At 45.5% G+C, this 19,634-nt stretch overlaps 4 protein-coding genes across 5 annotated transcripts; 1 reads left to right on the forward strand and 3 right to left on the reverse strand.

The window, feature by feature from the left end:
• The first annotated feature begins 1,346 nt into the window (after nucleotides 1-1,346).
• Nucleotides 1,347-6,253, forward strand: LOC133924893 (clathrin interactor EPSIN 1-like). The gene is made up of 11 exons (XM_062370627.1): nucleotides 1,347-1,712; nucleotides 1,828-1,879; nucleotides 2,330-2,409; nucleotides 2,495-2,573; nucleotides 2,744-2,827; nucleotides 2,917-3,062; nucleotides 3,165-3,389; nucleotides 3,719-3,822; nucleotides 4,541-4,728; nucleotides 5,035-5,644; nucleotides 5,753-6,253. Exons 1-11 carry the CDS (start codon nucleotides 1,672-1,674, stop codon nucleotides 5,917-5,919), a joined length of 1,776 nt encoding a protein of 591 aa, XP_062226611.1. The 5' UTR covers nucleotides 1,347-1,671; the 3' UTR covers nucleotides 5,920-6,253.
• Nucleotides 6,254-8,245: 1,992 nt separating this feature from the next.
• On the reverse strand, nucleotides 8,246-11,738 carry LOC133924895 (uncharacterized). The gene is made up of 3 exons (XM_062370629.1): nucleotides 11,629-11,738; nucleotides 11,335-11,505; nucleotides 8,246-8,906 (listed from the first exon to the last, which is right to left on the reverse strand). Exons 1-3 carry the CDS (start codon nucleotides 11,683-11,685, stop codon nucleotides 8,745-8,747), a joined length of 390 nt encoding a protein of 129 aa, XP_062226613.1. The 5' UTR covers nucleotides 11,686-11,738; the 3' UTR covers nucleotides 8,246-8,744.
• Nucleotides 11,739-12,030: 292 nt separating this feature from the next.
• LOC133924894 (ubiquinol oxidase 1a, mitochondrial-like) lies at nucleotides 12,031-14,899 on the reverse strand. Of its 2 annotated transcripts, XR_009910859.1 has the most exons (5): nucleotides 14,526-14,899; nucleotides 14,239-14,367; nucleotides 13,214-13,702; nucleotides 12,913-13,077; nucleotides 12,031-12,347 (listed from the first exon to the last, which is right to left on the reverse strand). XR_009910859.1 is itself a non-coding variant. In XM_062370628.1 (4 exons), the coding sequence occupies exons 1-4, from the start codon at nucleotides 14,814-14,816 to the stop codon at nucleotides 13,018-13,020; spliced, it is 969 nt and encodes a 322-aa protein (XP_062226612.1). In that variant the 5' UTR covers nucleotides 14,817-14,899; the 3' UTR covers nucleotides 12,764-13,017. The 2 variants fall into 2 exon arrangements, 1 of the variants encoding a protein (XP_062226612.1); XM_062370628.1 differs by lacking the exon at nucleotides 12,031-12,347 and having other exon boundaries at nucleotides 12,764-13,077.
• Nucleotides 14,900-16,997: 2,098 nt separating this feature from the next.
• On the reverse strand, nucleotides 16,998-18,598 carry LOC133924896 (ubiquinol oxidase 1b, mitochondrial-like). The gene is made up of 3 exons (XM_062370630.1): nucleotides 18,135-18,598; nucleotides 17,427-18,044; nucleotides 16,998-17,340 (listed from the first exon to the last, which is right to left on the reverse strand). Exons 1-3 carry the CDS (start codon nucleotides 18,444-18,446, stop codon nucleotides 17,281-17,283), a joined length of 990 nt encoding a protein of 329 aa, XP_062226614.1. The 5' UTR covers nucleotides 18,447-18,598; the 3' UTR covers nucleotides 16,998-17,280.
• Nucleotides 18,599-19,634: the final 1,036 nt, after the last annotated feature.

A 19,634-nucleotide genomic window follows, 5' to 3' on the forward strand; every position in this document is an offset into this window, starting at 1 on the left:
GTATGAACCGTAAGCATCAAGCACACAAGTTGTACGCTAAGTTTGTCTTGATCTTGCTCTTACAACTTAACACATTCAATATTTATCTTCATATGAAACATAACTCTAACTTATTCTCAATCACATAGTACATGGATTAATCCATAAAACTAAATTGACAATTTCATACTTTTAGTTACTTGATCTTTACAAGCAACTTTAGTCGTCACGCTTATTGTTAATATTCTTAAGACCATCCTCAAATTCCGAGATCTCTTGCTCTCTAGCTTCTTCTTCATATGAGCATCACTTAGAGCTCAATGATCTCGATACATATCTTTTGATCTCATGATATGTCTTAACGAATCCATATTTTATCACTTATGTACTCCTATAGAATATCCTACAAACAATTCTCGATATAATTATTAGTCCATAGGTATTATCATAACTTACCAGGATATTACTTAGATCTCATTCATTTTGATCATTTCTATTGATCTCATGACATTACTCAATAAATTCATGCTCAATCTTCCATGCATCACCTATAAAAATAACCTTCTAACAATTCTCAATTGTTATTATCATTAATTATCAAAATCTCACTTAAGAGCTAGATATACTTTCAACTACCAACCCATGATTTTGAGCTTAGGGATAGTAGATACTTAATAGCCACTGTTAGCATGTGTGTCAACTCAATAGTTTAGAATTGCATGGCTTCTCTCAAACAGAAAAAAATCAAGAAGAATTTGCATAACATGTGCCAGATTATCACCCAATGCAGCTGCTATCTCCACATGCTGTCAGCCCCTTCCAGAGTCGAAGCATCTTAACAGTTACGAACACACACTTCAACAGCTACTAGAGATTTTTTACAGCATTGGTTCGTTGTAATGAGCTATTGCCAATTTGCCACTCAAATTTCAGTTCCCCCTAATCCTCATGTCCAATGCTTGATTGCCGATTAAGATTTGCCATCTATCGATGTCCTACATGCACGTTGTGCCCTACCCATGTATACGTGATATAACCCGAATGAAATGGCTGAGGTGAAGACGTTACTTTTTTTACCGTAGCCATATATATACGTGATATAATCATCACCAAGGTTACAGATCCAATTAGAACGCAGTGATTTCACATTAGTTTGACAAGAGAAAAATAATCCCCTGATCCGATAAATGGAGCCAAATGTGGTAGGCTGGTGGTACCCTGGCAAAAAAGAAAAGAAAAGAAAAAAAACACAGCTCGTGTCCGTGATAGTGCCTTGTATTGGTGCCACGTAGTCCGTCAGATCCTACCTCGTTCGATCCTGACCGTCCAATGATGGCATCGAAGCTTTCCTTCCTCCGTTTCGTATCGCGAGTGGCCTTTTGCCCACTTCACCGCTTCCCCATTCACCTTCCTCGCCCTCCTCTGCCCCTTCTCCCGCGCTCGCCCCCCGCCGCCGGCGCCGGGGACCTCGCGGTCGACGCGGAGACCGGCGGTTCGCTTGGAGAGCTAGTCGGGAACCGGGATCGGTGAAGCGGCTGCTGCGTCCTCAACGGCCTCTGCGACTTTTTCGCCGTGTCTCCCATCCAGGCACAGTTTGTGCCACTCTTCTAGCTGCCACTGCTACTCGGCCGGCCAGAGCTCAGATCTCATCCCGAAAAATCTGCAACCGGTCGTAGCTACTCCTCCCGGGGGATGGATCTCATGAAGGTTTTCGATCAGACTGTGCGTGAGATGTAAGTTCTTGCCATGACCATGGTCTCGATATTTTTGTCAGATTCTGAAAGTATGATGCTTATTGGATTCGATTCGTGAGATCTTGATCTGTTTGTTGCGTATGTGTTCTTGCAGCAAGAGGGAGGTCAATCTAAAGGTGCTCAAGGTCCCCGAGATCGAACAGAAGGTTGGATCTTGCTCAGATCTTAGCTCTGTTTCTCTGCAAAAATTCTCCCTTTATGGTGATGGACTTGCAATTTTGTGATTGGTTCATGTGGTGGATGAGGGAGCCATCATTTTGCCTAATCGTATGATTAGGATGTGTTTTGTGAGTGACTCCATTATTTTGTTGCTATAATTTGTGTACTGTAATGTTTACGAACATCGATATAGATTTTAGCAGTCGGCCAATTAAATTTGCATTGTTAGTTGAGCAGGATTTATAGTCGACATGGGGATCTTTTAGTGCCACCTTACCCCTTTTTTTGTGCACACTTTAATATGCTGCCGTGGCATTAGATTGTTGATCTATGTTTTTTTGCTTTAATAGAACAAATTTCTAATCGTTGCTTTACGACCTAATTTCCTATGAAGTAACCCCATGTAGGACTTTTCCATTTTTATATAAAAAATTCAGGTACTTGATGCTACAAGTGACGAACCTTGGGGCCCCCATGGAACTGCTCTTTCAGAGTTAGCACATGCTACGAAGAAGTTGTAAGTTCTATCTCTTATTCATGTTGTGTTTCGTCAATTATTTTTTCTATAATCAGTGCTCAAACGATGCTTCTAAAATCTGCAGTTCTGAGTGCCAGATGGTAATGAATGTCCTATGGACTAGGTTAACTGAGAGAGGCTCGAAATGGCGTCATGTGTATAAGGTTATTGCTTCTTAATGACCATTTCATCATATTATTTTTTCCAGCTAGTGCTGGGGCTTCGTACCATAATTTTAACATTCACCACACTAACCACCAAAGGGGAATAAACTTGCTATCTCTTAATGTTTGCATCAATAGTTTTGTTCACTAAGAAAGGACTTAACGTCCAGGCATTGACAATTATTGAGTACTTGATAGCCAATGGTTCTGAGCGGGCAGTTGATGACATTCTTGATCATTATTCTAAGATCTCGGTATGCCTTTTGCTGTGCTTTTTTTTATACTTTCTTGTTTGATCTTGAATGACATTGAACATTTTCTTTTATGTGTTCTTTTTATGAAGGTTCTTTCGAGTTTTGAGTATGTGGAACCTAATGGAAAAGATGCTGGAATAAATGTGAGGAAGAAAGTAGAAACTATTGTGGGCATCCTTAACGACAAGGAGAGAATAAAGGCTGTGAGAGACAAAGCGGCCAGTAATCGTGATAAGTAAGTTCTCTTGGAAAGTTATTGAGTGTTTGCTCTAACTTTTTTGTTTGTGTATTCATCTTCTACAGCATTAACTATAACACATATTTGTTGTGACTGAAGGTACGTTGGACTATCATCTACAGGGATAACACATAAATCAAGCTCAGTCTCATTTGGTAGCAACTACAGTTCAGGCGAACGTTATGGGAGTTTCAGTGGCACAAGGGAAGATGACTCATTCGGTGACAGTTACAGGGACAAAGAACCTGTTAAAACCTCCACAAGTAATACTGGCAGCCAGAAATCTGGCATCAAGTTGAGAAAGGATGCGAAGCCTCATAGAAGGTATTTCAAGGTTACTTAGTTTTTTCTTCTTGGGCCAAGTAACAACTGCTGGTTTTTAAAATCTGTAGTTGTGTAGCCTGTGGTATAGGGTGAACGGGTGATACAATAGCTGGTAGCTTTGCTGGGTGCGTGAATATCAATCAGGTCCCAGGTGAAGTAAAATTTAATATGCTGTAAGCATAGTACTATTGCTATTGGAGACCATTGTGAACCATTCTAGAGCATGGTAAAATCAGTGATATCATGTCTGGACTTTTCTCCTTAGGCTTACTCTGTATTGTTATACTTTTTTGCTCCATCACTGATGTTGTATTTGTTTGAATTGTCAGGAATGAGGATTATAATTCACCCAGCTCCCTGAAGCCCCCATCTAATACAATCAGCAACGAAGATGACTTTGATGACTTTGATCCTCGTGAATCTTCTTCGAATGGTAAAATCTTTTACCTATGTTTTGCTTATGCTAGTTCATTGCCCGGAATGCCTTTGGCTACATTATTGAATGCATGGTTAGGTTTCGACACAAAAGCCTGTTAGAATCAGTCATTTGAGCGGTTTACCTCTCGATCTTGCATTGTAGTAATAATACAGTTTTTATATTTTGCAAAAGTGCACTTGTATTATTGGCTTCTGCCCAGTTATAAACATGAACCCATTAAGTGAGTATGTTTTATTTTTTAGGGGAAAAAAGAGAGAAACTCAACTAGTACTTTTTTAATAACAAGGACTGTACCATACTTCAAGTACTATGTGAATTATGTCTTTTGATAGCTGAATTAATGTGTTGGAAACCTCAATAGGTCCTCGTAAAGTATGCCTTGAGTAGTAAGTGAACAGATTTTGGCTTTTATTGCCACTTGTCAAAAGTACCAAATTTGAAATTCGTATGGCAAATCTCCCCTTCACCGAGATAGGGATATGGTCATTTGTCTATTTGTGATTCTTGAGAACTAAGTGATAGCTTGGTTGGGAGAGCCTCTAGTTGAGAGGCTGTCCACCCAGGCTCAAACCTGGGTGCTCGCAGGTCGTCTGAGTACCTCCCTAAAGGGTTTGGTACTCCTCTCCCTTAAGACAAAGCCAGGGGGGCGTTTTCTCCCTGTGGTCGAGTTTTTTTTATGTTGATTCTTAATACTGTCTGTTTTTGTCTGCAGGCAAAGCTACTGCTAAGTCCGGCGAGGTGGATCTGTTTGGCCCAAACTTGATGGATGGTTTCATCTATGCATCTGTAGCAACTCCAGCAACCGACAATGCTGTAGAACCTCAGGTCGATCTGTTTGCTGATGCAGATTTCCAATCGGCACCCACAAGTAGAGAGACAGCTGCAAATCCGGATGCCCAGGTTTGGTTCTCTATATGTTAAGACTTCTGGATACATGTTAATAGCACTATCTAACCCTTGTCACACATTCCTGTAATCAATTGGATTACTAGGAAGCGGATGAATAGAAAGAAAACGGTGCCCCACTGTTCTAGTGTTCCAACATAAAAAATGAAATTTGTTGAAGGAAAGAAGGATTTCTTACTTTTTGTGTGCTTGTTGCTTGTGAACATATTGTTTGGTTGTGCTTCAATATTCTTATCAAATCATGCAGTTCTTCAATCCACTTATCATGATACATGGTGTTCATTATAAAAAATACTGCAGGGCAATGTTGACCTATTTGCGGAAAAGCCAACTTTTGCTGCAGCATTTCCGCCACAGACTGGGTTTATTCCACCACCAAGTTCTGGGACATCTTCTGAAGTAAATACTTCCGTGTCCCAGAATGCAAATCCTGAACCATTCGATCCATTTGGTGCTATTCCTTTGAATAGTTTTGATGGATCTGATCCATTTGATGCCTTCAGCTCCAAGGCTGGATCATCTACTGCACCAACACCCGCACACAGTTCTACTGGAAATATCAGCACATCAAGCCAGAACCTTCAGGCTGCATCTGACTTTGGTGCCTTTGTATCGAACAATGAGGAAGCAGTTAAAGACCCATTCGATCTTTCTTCAAGCAGCAATGTCGGAAAAACACCTTTAGCAGCTCCCAAGACCGATGCATCTGATTTTGGTGCCTTTGTATCTAACACTGTGGAAGCAGCTAAGGACCCTTTCGATCTTTCTTCAAGCAGCAGCCTTGGAAGGGCAGACCAAACACTCTTGGCAGCTCCCAAGCCTAATACAAAGAAAGAAAATTTTCAGGTCAAGTCTGGAATATGGGCGGACTCCTTGAGCCGCGGACTGATTGATCTGAACATAACCGGACGTATGTTCCTCTTTTTTCTGTTCCTCCTGCCAATGATATATATCTAGTTGGTACAAATATCTAATGTCAGAAGCGCTGATGATTCTCTTTGTTTCTGGCAAACTGCAGCAAAGAAGGTGAACCTAGCCGACATTGGCATCGTCGGTGGCCTCAGTGATGGATCCAATGAGAAGGCTGCGCCCTCTTGGACAATGTCTGGTATTCCATCATCTACACAAACCGGTGGCATCGAGAGCTTAGCAAACTACAACAAGCATCAGTTCGGCTTCAAATGAGCTTAGATCTTACATACAGGAAAATTTTCTAGTATTTGCGGTTTCCTCCTCTGCCGGCCTTGCCCTTCTATGCCTATTGATTCAATTTCCTTTGTGTTCTTTTGGTGATTTCGTCACACTACAATTTGTGTCAACCAATCTTGGCCCGTCTTGTCACGCGTGTATGGTTTGCGGGTAAGCATGCAACTCGCCCAATCACACCATGTTTCAGTTCGATGATACATACGGTTACTATGCAGCATGTGTAAATCCTGTGACTTGCCTCTGTATTTATGTAATACAATCTTGGAATGCTTGAATTGGATTCAATAAGAATCTGTGCCCCTGTTGTTTACTCGTGACCGATACTGTTTGGCGCCGATGGATGTGATGTGAATGCGATTCATCTCATTCATCAAGTGAATAAATTAGGTACTTCATGGACGCCAAATTAGGTGATTCGGGGGAATCTTTCCTCCGAACGATCTTAGCTTAGCTACCTATAAGCATCAAGTTTGCATCATAATCGATTTCAAAATAATCTTGTATTACAGTAGGGCTCCTAGTTTAAGTAGAAGTATTTCCCATAGGAAAATTACTATGGCCAGCGATCACCTTCAGTGCATAAAATAAGGCTTGGAGCTGAAGCCGTGTCAAATGCTGGCATTACGAACGGAGCCAAACTAGGGGTGAGATGATGCTCGAATATACTAATGTTAGTATTCTCTAATCATTTGTGACGACGATCGGATGCGTGGACTCGGGCGCTTGGAGGTTGGGATGGCGATTGATCCAACAGCAGGAGGGAGGGGCGGCAGTCAGCTCGCAGCCACAGCAGGCTCGAATATTCCAGCGAGATCAGCGTCAAACATCTCTCGCCGTATCTCCCGCTCGCCTCGGGTCCCACGGGCTGCCGCGTGCACTGCCGCCGGAATATTCCTCGCAACATCTGCTGCCTGCGCGCTCGCACAGCCACAGCTCAACTCAACTAGCCGTTCGGTTCTCACGCCAAGATTCGTAACCGATGCGATCTTGCCACATTTCTCCTCGTCCTGTACTTTGCTTTGCTTCTGCGTGGAGGGTTCTTTTGAACGAATCTGAATGCTACTCTGTTACTGTGGTACGAGTATTCATGTCTTTCTCGATGAAGATACTGATCTAACACACACTTGAAATTCGAGAATTGTACGGTTTTGCGTGAAATTCATGCGTTCCAAGCATGCTTCTTGTTGCGATATCTCAGAGTCGTAGACAACATGCGGTGCCAATTGTGATGTACTGCGTGTACGTACCCGACCGCCGTGTTGGTGTCCGAAGGAGCAGCGGCCAAGTGGCTTCCCCTGGTTGGCGGCGTGGCCTATATTTTCTTCCGTTTGGAAAGGAAATTCTACAAGATACTTCACCGAAAAACCTCTATGATTCATACCGTCATTCTCTAATTCAATAGCTGACACGTGCAACTGAGAGAAAGAAGAGAGACATATGACGTAAACAAGAATAGATCTTTCTGAGACCGACTCTCCTAAATTTTTCTTCCGTTCGTTTTGTTCCTTGCGCCGTTGCATTGCACCCCAGCTCAAGTCGTCCTAGATTCCCCTCGCACACATGATGCCCTCCTCCTCCTCCGCCACTCCCTCCGCTTCTCCCCGTCGTTGTCCTCACATACACCTGTGCTCGCATTGCTCTCGCACACCCGCCTCGTCTCTTCCCCTCGGACTCGGAGCCAGTAACGCCATATTCTCCTGAGCAAGAGCTCGTCCCACTCGAGCGATACGTCTTGGCCGGATAGGGGGCTGCAGCGATCGTCAAGAATCGTGCCGTTGTTTCGGTTCGCCCGGAGGGGATGGAGGGGAGCTGCTATGGCGGCGCGGCTGCGCTGTCGCGGGACCCAAAGCCGAGGCTGCGGTGGACGCCGGACCTCCACGAGCGCTTCGTCCACGCCGTCACCAAGCTCGGCGGCCCGGACAGTGAGTCCTTGCTTTCCTTTCCTGCTTCAATTCCTCGTCATCTGCTCTGGCTGCTGATCGATCTTACTCTGCTATGATGATGCTGCCATTGAGCACTGTTTCAGTCCGAATTCTGCCCAGCTGGTCAGCTACTGCAAGTTAGACTATAGAGCCTTGCGCAAGTTCAGTAGCGCGAGCCTAGTCAGAAGTCAGCGGTTGTCGTGGAACACCCATCACTGGCACAGATACATGGTCAATTGAGAGGGCAGTCGAGCTGAGATGGTTCCTGATGGCTGCCCTCAGTGGGAAACCTGGGTTCCATCCCCAGCTCTCACCCCAGGGGCGCCCCTCGGTCCCTTTGTGGTTGGGGGTGTGTGAGCCCCCTTTGTGAAAAAAAAAGATACATGGTCAATTTGCATAACTGCATGGCACAGGTTTCTGAGCTTGCAATTTGGTACTCAGTTTGTCACGATTTACATGGCCAGAATGCAGCAGACAAAACCAGTGCCAAGAACCTCATTTATCTGAATTTTGCTTCCTTGAGCATATGAAATATAGAGTAACCACTAACCAACTGTTTTCAATTTGAATGTGCTGCCTGAAACAGAAGCAACGCCCAAGTCGGTGCTCAGGTTGATGGGACTGAAAGGCCTCGCCCTGTACCATCTGAAAAGCCACCTCCAGGTTTGAGCTCTATTTTATTACCGAGTTGTAGCACTGCTACACTTGTTCTCTCTGTCTCTCTTTTGCTGCAGTGTACTAACACAGTGATGCTTGTCTGATGTGGTTAGAAATATAGACAGGGAAGGCAGGGCAAGAAAAGCACAGGCCTGGAACTAGCCAACAGTGGAGGAATGAACCTTATAAATTTATTGCTGTCAAGACCAAAAATTTACCGGATCAAGCATTGACGCCAAGGTGTCTCCTATTTAACTGCATACTTCTCTTTCTGCTGTCAAGATTTACTGCACAAGGCATCAGTTTTTCCACTGCAGCACATCCTGGTGTTCCTGAAGGAAACAGCACAGGGTAATTACCAATCAACTTCTGCTGTCCACCTACCTGCAAGTAAAATACCTGCTTTTATGCACAATAACTTAACAAGAGGTCAATCAATGTTTGCTACAAGTACAACAATGCATTTTGTTAAGTAGACAACTGAAAAATACTAGAAAATCTTCCCTGGGAAAAAATGCTAGAAGATGACAAGCTATAGATTGGGATTTGCTCAGTGGGTTTATCAAACCTCTAGAAACCAGGTACGATTTTGAAACATGTATGGGACTGTAGAAGTGTAATCACCTTAAGAGGAAATTAAAAAATGGATAAATACAAAGCCCAAATAAATCAGTAGATAGCACAAATGTCACTGAAATATGTGCTCTGATTAGTACATCACCTGTTAAGAACAAGTATTAACTTACACAAAATGCAAACTAATTCTATTTTATTTCTTCAAGATATGTAATGCAAACTTCCTTATATAGGGAGGCTCAGGGATCTGAATACTACTGATTTATTTCTGTTGTTTGACTTTTATGGGCCTTTTTCTTTGGTTGAACTAAAACATTTCTTATCTAAATCAGAGAAATACCACTTGAGGATGCACTAAGTATCAAATTCATGTCCAAAGAAAACTACAAGAGCAACTTGTGGTAAAACAGGCTTACGTAACAGCCATTAGCTTCTGCACTCCAAAACTTCCTTTCATGAACACTACAAATACTTATGTCTGCAATCAGATGCAAAAGAAGCTGCAGATGCGAATTGAGGCCCAAGGGAAGTACTGAAAAGCAATACTAGAGAAAGCTTGCAGAAACATTTCCTTTGATGCAAATGCATCCAGTAACATAGAATCAACCAGATCACAGCTCACAGACTTCAACCTAGCTCTATCAGGTTTCATGGACAATGCAACACGAGAGTATGAAGAAAACAACGAACAATTGGTGAAAGCTATATGTGATGACAACCACAAATCTAATAATTTAAGCTTTCAGCTCTACTGTGTAGGAAGTCAGGAAGCTAAGGATGTTAAATGCACACCAAAAACCGAAGACTCGCACCTACTAGACTTGAATATTAAAGGAGGATATGAGCTTTCTTCTAGAGGAATGCAAGCGTGCAAGCTCGATCTGAAGATCAACCAGCAGTTAATATAGAGATTTGTTCACAAAGCTGACAGTTTTGGGAAGTTAAGTTCACTCTTTGCTATTAGATTATATTTTTCCTGTGGGTGTTGAGCATGCTTGTCCACAACTCACAAGTTTGCTTTACAGTCTGCTGATGTTAAATTCATGAAAGAGACTTCTGAATAAATACGGGTCTTGTTGAAGCCTGAGTTGTATACATTACATACATATGTAGAATGCAGATTGGATAATGAGAGATCATGTGACAGTCTAGAGTCGAGGAATATGTATACTCTAAAATGTCCTTTTTGTACCATATATTTAGGGCCTGTTTGGCAGAGCTCCAGCTCCAAGAATTTTTGGAGCTGGTCATCCTAGCTCCAAAAATTCTTGGAGCTGGAGCTATGGACATAGCAACGTGATGTACATGAACCATGTTCTTTGTTTTCTGTTTTGGTATCAGAGTATCAGGACAAACTTGATCAAACAATATACGCGTATGAGCACTAACAGAAGTATAAATAAAGAAGGATTAATGTGTTGAGTTGTTGGCATGTAGCCCCATCGTGCTAGCATGCCAGGCATAGGTATATTGATCTTCCACTGTTAATTTTATTGCTGAAGCTTTTTACCATAGATCATATTATCCAGCTATCAATCAGTAGCAGCCTATGTGCTAAACCAAAACGAAATATTATTACTGAAACAACATGTGATAAATCATAAACCACAAAACAAACGGAAAAGACCAAAACAAATTATTACTACCGAAAAGAGAGGGGAATTTTCCTTGGACAACTGAATGTGTACTTGTCATTTAGTTTAAGGTGTAGAAAACTCACATCCATGGGAAATAGCATGGAAACAGAAGGTTGTAACAAAACAAAACTGACCTAGCTGGATCCAACAGTCAAGACACATAATGCTTAACTCAAAGCACATACACAAAAGGGTGCATTATTCACTTTGACCGCTTGTTGAGGACAAGATGCCAACTGTGGATATGCAGGAGAATCGACACTTTACTTTCCCCACTTTGAGAGGATCAAGGTACCAACGACTGTGAAGCATACCCGGAATGGCCTTGTAACATTGTTACCGGTCCACATTAGGATAACAAACTGACAAATCAAAATAGAAGATAAAGGTCAGCCTAAGGAGACTAACACTTCAGCACTGGGTAAAAAGCAGACGCTAAAATGGCTAATGGCTCTCAACTATGAACTTCTCCATCTAAATTGCTATAGCATACGCAGATCGAAAAGACCGATTTCACACTTATGGCGCCGCAGCACCTAACTGAAAGATAATACATGAGTCGATGCACAACCAACAAAGCCAAGTCATAGAGACCATACCCCGAGCAAGGCCTTGAGATTGGCTGCGGGGTTCTTGTCGGTGCTCCTCTCGTAGCCGAGGAAGGCGAGCACGAAGAAGGCCGTGTAAGTGACGGCGTCGAACAGCCCATAGGTCAGCACGGCGGCCAGGCCGAGCTTGAACACCCTGGCCCTCGCCTCCGCGCTCTCCACCTGCTCACAACCACACCCAAAACCCCACCAAACCAATCAAACAAATGGTGATGACGCGGCCGTGAAGGCTGCTTGGGTGGAGGGTGACCCCTGACCCGAGGGTGCTGCAGGTGACGGGTATACATGGCGGCGTGCGGCGGCGGACGGTGGAGACGAGAGGAGCGCGGTAGATTGGGCCATTTTTGTACGGTAGCCACCAGACTGTCCGATAGGCTTAAAAGCGCCTTTTTTTTCTGAAAATCCACAAACTATATAAGCGGTTGTATTTTAGGTGGCCTATGATTTAAATGAACAGATTGAGATGTGTTTTTTTCTAATTTTTAATACGTTAAAAAACTAAAAATTTATTATAAAAAATAATAACTAAAATTTAACAACCGCAATTATTTTTTCAATTAACCAGAAACTCTGAAGTCAGAGTCTATCCAAACACGGCCTGTCTGCCATTTGGGACAAAGACAAACGGCAGCAATCAAACACCCTTATCCCCCGTCCAAAGGAAATCGGGCGGGCGGGACGAGGACAGACAAGAAACGGAGAGCTGTATAACGGGGTGCTAAAGAGCAGCAAATGCAGTCAGTTAGCATAATCAGTCATCAGTGATCCAAGCAAGATACAGAGTAAACGACTAGCAGAAGTGTATAGAGACATCGAGTGCAGAAATTCTACTATTGTACATCTCAGATTAGAGAGCCCTATTCAGCTGCCATCAAGAACAGAACAACTTCAGGGGTGCCACTGTGTATCGTGAAGCAACAGTTAACAAACAAATCAAGAAGAATCAGAGCCTGCACAATCATTCCTCGGTTGCAGTATAGGGGAAGAGACGATAGCGACGACCCCTAAGGATGATCAGAAAATAGTCAATTTAGTTTTTATCTATACCTACTTAGATATTAGAAATAAAGAAACAGACAAAATTTTCAAAATAACCGGTTGATTTCTTATGTAGTGATAGGTGAGATCACGATAAAACTAGAAATAGAGTGTGCAAAACCTCTAAATCTGATATAAAATTGTGTGCATATGTTATTTCTTCGGTGTTAAAATTTCTTATTGTTTTAGATGTTGCTCTATCGTTTTCGATCGTTAATTATTCTATTAATGTAAAAACCTTTATTATTCTTCAATGTATAGTAGCGCTCTTGTCACTGTTTTCGAAGAATAGCGACCCGACAGTTAGTTTCTCACCTCGGGTTTCCCCAACGCAAGGAAATACCTATCGCAATTTCACACTGCAGATATGCACATACCGATGTAGATTAAGGTTGTTCTGATAAAAGAATACGGTGTGGCGCACAGGACACCGGTTTCACTTAAGAGCGAAATGGTTAAAAAATCTTCTAGTAATAGTAAGTAGTACTCATAAGCAGACTGCTTATTGCTCAATACGCAGCAGTTACTAACCATTACCAAATCACATATAACCAGCTCTCGTTTGCTTTCCCTTCAGAACGAGACACTCATTTTTTTTTTATTAGCGATGCAAACTTCAGCAGAGCACTAATAGCCTCAGTGATATCCGATCGGCGCAGGGGACTCCTTCAACTGCATGCCCTGGTAATGGATGTCCTGCAAGCCACAAGTCAGACCGGATCATACATCAGAACCAAACAATGAACACAACTACACAAGTACACACAACCTGAAGGAATAAGATCAAACAACGATGCCGATCTTGGAATATACAAGCACTCATATTTCATACCGATGCGAAGTGGTTGACGTCGCGGTGGTGAGCCTCGTCAGCGCGCACCACCGTGACGACGTCCTTGAGCGTGGCGTTGGCGGGGAGACGCCAGTAGTCGATGGCGATGGCCGGGGCAGAGACGTTGTCGATCTTGCCGGCCTCCAGGTCCCTGAGGTACTCGGTGTAGGAGTGGATTGCCTCCTCCTCGAGGTAGCCGACGACGCGGTGCGCGAACTTGGGGGAGAAGAGGTAGCCGAGGAAGTAGGCGTTGAAGAAGACGCCCTGGACAGCGAGGACAAGCGCGCGCTCGTACCACCTCGGCTTCGCCACCTCCATGAAGGTCATGAGGTGCATGCGCTCGTTCTCGGCCTCCTCCAGCAGCGCGCGGATCCAGCCGCCGCTCTGCTCGAAGCGGCGGAGCGAGCGCAGGTGGAGGAGCATGCCACCCACCATTCCCGGCACCGCGGCCACGGTCTCCAGCATCATCGCCCGGCAGCCATACCTCCTCTGCATCCAGTCTGCAGTGTCAGCTTACAGTACAAAGTACAGAGATGATCAGCACATACTCTGACAAATGGAACGCGTTGTTTGTTGTTCTTCTAAAGCCAAATCAAAGAGATAAAGAAGATGAACTTGTGCGAGAACCTTGATATGCAAATGGCATTGCTACTGAATTGCTATTCAATATAGCAATCCTATATTTTACTGGGTAACAAAAGGCACAGATCCGTTTGCTGATGTCCTTGTCAGTTGTCACCATCCAGTATCGACTGTTGAGAACTTGGGATAGCATATAAAATCGATTCCCCAAACTAATTAACGTGAAATACTCGATTCGGTACACGTTGCAAACAAGTTGCGTCTTCCCAGAAAGCAGGAAAACAGAACAAAAATACGCAGGGGACGCATACCACGCCATGTAACTAGTACTAATGTCTAGTAGTACAACTTTTTTTTTGAACTGATCTAGTAGTACAACTAAAAACACGGAACAAATTATCCGAAGAATTGAACAGCGACGGCGATTGTGCGAATGCACGAACCTGGAAGAAGATGTCGGTGGGGAAGCGCAGCGACTTGACGGTCCAGTAGGCGATCTTGTCCAGCAGCGTCTTGGGCACGTGGTGCCTCGTCAGATCGATCGACGTGTCCGCCGTGTACGTCTCCCATGGCTGCAACAAATCCGGTTAACCACGCAAAATTAGCGCAAACAAGTTACTAACAGCAACACCTATTACATGAACCGATCTGGAGACCCATCCTTCGCCGGGAGGAATCGGAAGGGAAAACTAAATCCAAATCAAAGCGCGCAGGAACGCAGTGTACGCACCCTAAAGCAAGTCCACTTCCACTCGGCGCCGTCCTCCCGCAGCAGCTTGTTCGACTGCACGATCCCCCAGTAGCTGTTGATCGCCACCTCCTTCTTCTCCCCTCCCTCCTTGGCCGCCTTCGCCGCCGCCTCCGAGGCGGGGGACGTGGACAACAGACGCACCATAACCGCCGGGACGCCGTCGCCGCTGGCGAGCAGTGGCCTCGCCGCCACCGGAGAGATCGACGCTGCGGTGAAGTTGCGGAGGCCGACGTGGCGGAGGACGATGGATCCGGCCATCCGGGAGCTCATCGCCTGTGATGGTCGCCGAAAAGCCTTCACGAATAAAAAATTTTTGGGAGTCGTGGAGGGCCGCTTGTGTTGACGTGGTGGTTGCAGTTTCGAAATGGAGCGGGCTTTTCTGGGAGGGTATTTTATAGAGGTAGACGTGGGGCCACACCGTCAGTGAAGGGGGATGCCTTGCCTCCCCGGGCTTCCAGAAACTCAGGAGGGCTTTTCTTCTTCTCCAAGTCGATCGGGTGTTAATTACCCGTGATTTTTTTTGGAGACAGCCTGTGATTGTTTCACATGTTTGCACGCTAGACCTGTCCTTGGTGATGTGAAAGTTTTCGTACAAGTTCTCGTACGCTCGCAATGTTTTTTTCTTTTCTTTTTTTATTTTGCTAGTGATACTGCTAAAAGTGATCTTATTTTTCTTCTAAGTATCATACACTTGCTAGTTTGTTTAATATGGATTTATTTTTAGTTTCTCGATCGAATATTCCGTTCACACCATCTGCATGGTACTACTACTTACTACTGTACTATATACTAGTAGTACTAGTACAAAGGTAGCAAAAGCGAAACAGGACATGTTTTTCTCATCTGTTTTTTGGATGTGACTACTGCCCGAACGTGCAGGGATTTAATATGCATTTATTTTTTAGGGGTTCTAAATAAAAAATAGAAACTTTCTCGTGGTTTTCTTGCTGGAATAAAAAAAACAAACTATCTGTTTGGTAAGAATTCTCCTGTTTCTGATAAGAAACGGATGGTTTCTAGTTGCCAAACCCATCCTAAACCTCTTTGAAAAAAAAAGTATAAACCAGAAACTTCCTTTGCTTAATCGGGGTAATAAATCTTGTTGCCATTGTGCTAGCCACGCGAACCATAGATGAATAAACAATGTCGTCATTGCTCATCAGAACTCCGATTTAATCATGGAGGCAAATGATCGATTCCCACGTGGCAAACAAAATTGAATGATTGCAACATATTTTTCTCCAATATTGTTCTATGATCTTGATATATTTCAGTTGCAATGTGAGGTCTCTTGTTCATGCTAAAGTGTGCCTTTGTCTGGTGAGTGGTGACCGATAGGATTAACAGAATAAAAAACTGAGAGCTAACCATAACCTGATCACATGAGTACAACCAATTATTGCAAAATTAGGGGTTTTAACCTGAGTTTGGTGATGACATTGGTTAAGTGTGCAAAGACTTCCATGATTGCTAGATTGATCCGTACGGATTGATGAAGAGTGAGTTGATAATGAAAATTTTCTTCGATAAATAGGAAACTTAAGATTAAGATGCTCCGGAATGGAAATGAGGGAATGTCCACAATACCCAGATTTAGTCAGATCCAATTCGAGGAATTTTGTAGGTTCATTAATCAAGGCTTGACAGAAGAGCTTGAGAAGTTTCCAACTCCGCCTACGTGATGCAGATGATATGTATGTTGATGTTGAGTGTTGGTGAAGAGTGTGTAGGTGTTGTCGTTGCAGGTGTGAGCTCGGTTGAGAAGGCCGCGTGTGTGTCCTCATCGTCGTGAGAGTCCTGATGGCGACATTGATCTTCAAGTCATTCTCGAGCCTGTTTGATCGGTTGGGTTTGTTAGGGTTTGTTCTTCCTCAGTGCAAGATCGTGCATGAGGCACCATGAAAGACTCCTTTTCTTTTATAGCATGGGATGACATGGGACCAAGACAAGTATTCAGTTTCGGCCCACCGATCACAGGCGCATGAGGTGATCCCCTTAGGACTCGGTTAGGCAGTTAGAACTAGGCAGAGACCACAATTAACAGTGACGACATGCTTCATCGACGATGAGGTCAGGGGTTTGGGTCCACCATAGCCGAGCAAAGCCACATCATTTGCTTTGATGGCAACAGAGGGATGATGTAGGGCAGCATGAATGCACAATAATGAGGAAGGAGGCGTAATAGGAGGTGCAAATCCAACCACGCCGCCTTAGAGATGAAGGAGAGCGTGCGACAAGGGAGGTGGATTGGTAGAGCTAGGGCCTTTACTACTTTCAAGTTAGTTCATTCACCAAAAAAGTTTCCCCATATGACAATGCAGCTGAGGTGCTAACACTAATTGTGCATTGAGATTTGCGCACAGCACATGTGTAATGCACATTTGTTTTGTCTCACTGCAAATATGGATGCCGTGGATAAGCACCTCGCTCATATGCCATTTTAACAATGCATTTTCCGTTCATCCACAAATATTTATTCCTGCAATTGATAAGCAGAGTGCTACAGTGCACGGCATGTTTCACTCGTACTCCAAAATTCTTTCTTACAAATGTCTTACATCAACATGTACAGGGACAAACAAAACCAATTCATTACCTTACAAGTTACAATTATTGGTCCATGCAAAAAAAGTTACAATTATTGGTCATTTACACACAAATAATGCAGACCAATTGATCCCATGCAAGGTAATAATAGGTAACGTTGCTGAACTGAGTAGGCCACGTTGACTGATTAGTGATACCCGAGCGGCGCAGGCGTGTCTTTCAGCTTCATCCCGAGGTAATGGATGTCCTGCGCATGTGTCAGGCATAGATTAGCTCAAATCGCTCAAAGTTATTCACAATGGTGAATGTTCTTGCAAGCTATAGAGTATGTACCGATGCGAAGTGGTTGACGTCGCGGTGGTGCGCCTCGTCGGCGCGCACTACGGTGACGACATCCTTGAGCTTGGCGTCGGCGGGGAGGCGCCAGTAGTCGATGGCGATGGCCGGCGCCGGCGCGTTCTCGATGATGCCGGCCTCGAGGTCCTTGAGGTACTCCGTGTACGAGTGCACTGCCTCCTCCTCGAGGTAGCCGACGACGCGGTGCGCGAACTTGGGAGAAAGGAGGTATCCGACGAAGTAAGCGTTGAAGAAGACGCCCTGCGCGGTGAGCACGAGCGCTCGCTCCCACCACAGCGGCTGCGTCACCTCGAGGAACGTCATGAGGTGCATGCGCTCGTTCTCGGCCTCCTCGAGCAGCGCGCGGATCCAGCCGCCGCTCTGCTCGAAGCGGCGCAGCGAGCGCAGGTGAAGGAGCATGCCGCCCACCATGCCCGGCACGGCCGCCACCGTCTCCAGCAGCAGCGCGTGGCTCGCGTGCCGCCGCTGGAAGAAGAGGTCCATGGGCACGCGCAGCGACTTGACGATCCAGTACGCCGCCTTGTCGGGCAGCGCCGTCGGCTCGTGGTGCTTCTTCACGTCGATCGACGTGTCCGACGTGTACGTGTCCCATGGCTGCACCAGCCACATGTTAGAAATCATAATCAACCATGCATGTGTCATGAAACAGAGTGTGATTGCAAAATGTACAGCAGTGCTTCCCACCTTAAAGCAGGGCCACCTCCACTCCGTGCCGTCCTCCTTGACGAGCTTCCTCGGCTCGATGCCCCAGTAGCTGACGATGGCCTTCTTGCTCTGACCGCCGGCTGCCTCCTCCGGCTTCTCGGTGCCGCCTGCGCTCCCCTGCTGTTCTGCCGTGTCGTCTTGTTTCGCGGCCGTGCTAGCCATCCGCGCGGGAAGAATCCTTGCGGACGCGGGCACGATGCCCCTCGCGGTGAGCCCGGACACAGGCTCGGCCGTGAAGAGGCGCGGGCCCAGGTGGCGCAGAAGCGCTGCCCCGGCCATGCGAGAGCTCATGGTGTGACCAATCACAAACGACTCCTCCTGTTGGGCGACAGCCAATAGGCGCGAAATGAGATGAACGGACAAGGCAAGTGTTTGTGTTGTCCGCGTGGAACAGAAGTACGGAATTGATCTGGGTTTTGCTGTGAATCTGGAATGACGACGGGTTTCGGCGTGATGGTTTTATAGGGGAGCGTCTCGGGCTCGGCCGGCGAGATGCATGCTTCCTGGACCGAGCAGAGTCGTGGTGCGCCGTGCTCTCCAAGTGCCGTGCCGTGCCCGTGCAGGACATGGTTTGACCGAAGAAATGCACCAACGGAAGTGCGCTCGCGCGTGACGGCTCGGCTTCGGCGGCTTCCGGGGGGATGGAGAGTCGTTCGTCGATCGCTGCTTCTGGTGCCAGGTTTCTGCTGTGGTGCTGCTGCGCTGCACAATCCGTGCTCGACGTGCAACGCGGCAATGCGTCCTGGCCGTCGGTCGCCGAACGGTGAGCGTGGACGCCACGGGACGCCCGCGTACTAGTCTTCGCCTTTGGAAGTCAACCGGGGAACCATTCGCCGTGGCTGGAAAAATGAAGGTCGAAGACGGAAACTCGGAAAGGTCCAATGCAGCACGTCAGGAACGCCCACCAAATCAGAAAGGGATAAAAGGTCAAGCAGGGATATTGAGAATTGGAGATCAGGTGGAATCCTGCTCAGCAGTTCGGAACATACAGTGTTTTTTCCAGGAAATTGCTCTCGTCTAAAGGTTCTGGGCATGTCTTAAGACCAATTTACTTCAGCACAAAAGAATCATGCTACAGCAACATACATCTGAACAGATATATTCCCTCGGAACTCTCTGAGAGTTATCTGCCGAATACTATAGTAGTTTATGTTGACATTTATGCCAATTTTAATATTGAAATTTTTTGCATTGGGCCAACCAAATGAGCCCACCTCCTTTTGGCTCATGCTATTTTCGACTCAGGCTCTGGTGCGGCTCTCTTCTTGAACTGGTGCTGCCCTAGGGTTGCTCGTGGGGTTTATTGGGACCAGTCCTGGTCCCAGGTGGCTGTAGAGAGCGGCGGCGCTTGGCTAGGCAATAGAGCCCCAGATCCTTCGCGTCGTGCACACGTCCTGGGGCTGGCTGGCCTCCGGCTTGTCCCCTGGATGAGGCTTGAACGGTGTGGATGGATTTGAGTGGCGCAAGAGATCGAGATGG

The sequence above is a fragment of the Phragmites australis genome, chromosome 7, assembly GCF_958298935.1.
Source record: "Phragmites australis chromosome 7, lpPhrAust1.1, whole genome shotgun sequence".
Lineage (NCBI taxonomy): Eukaryota > Viridiplantae > Streptophyta > Magnoliopsida > Poales > Poaceae > Phragmites > Phragmites australis.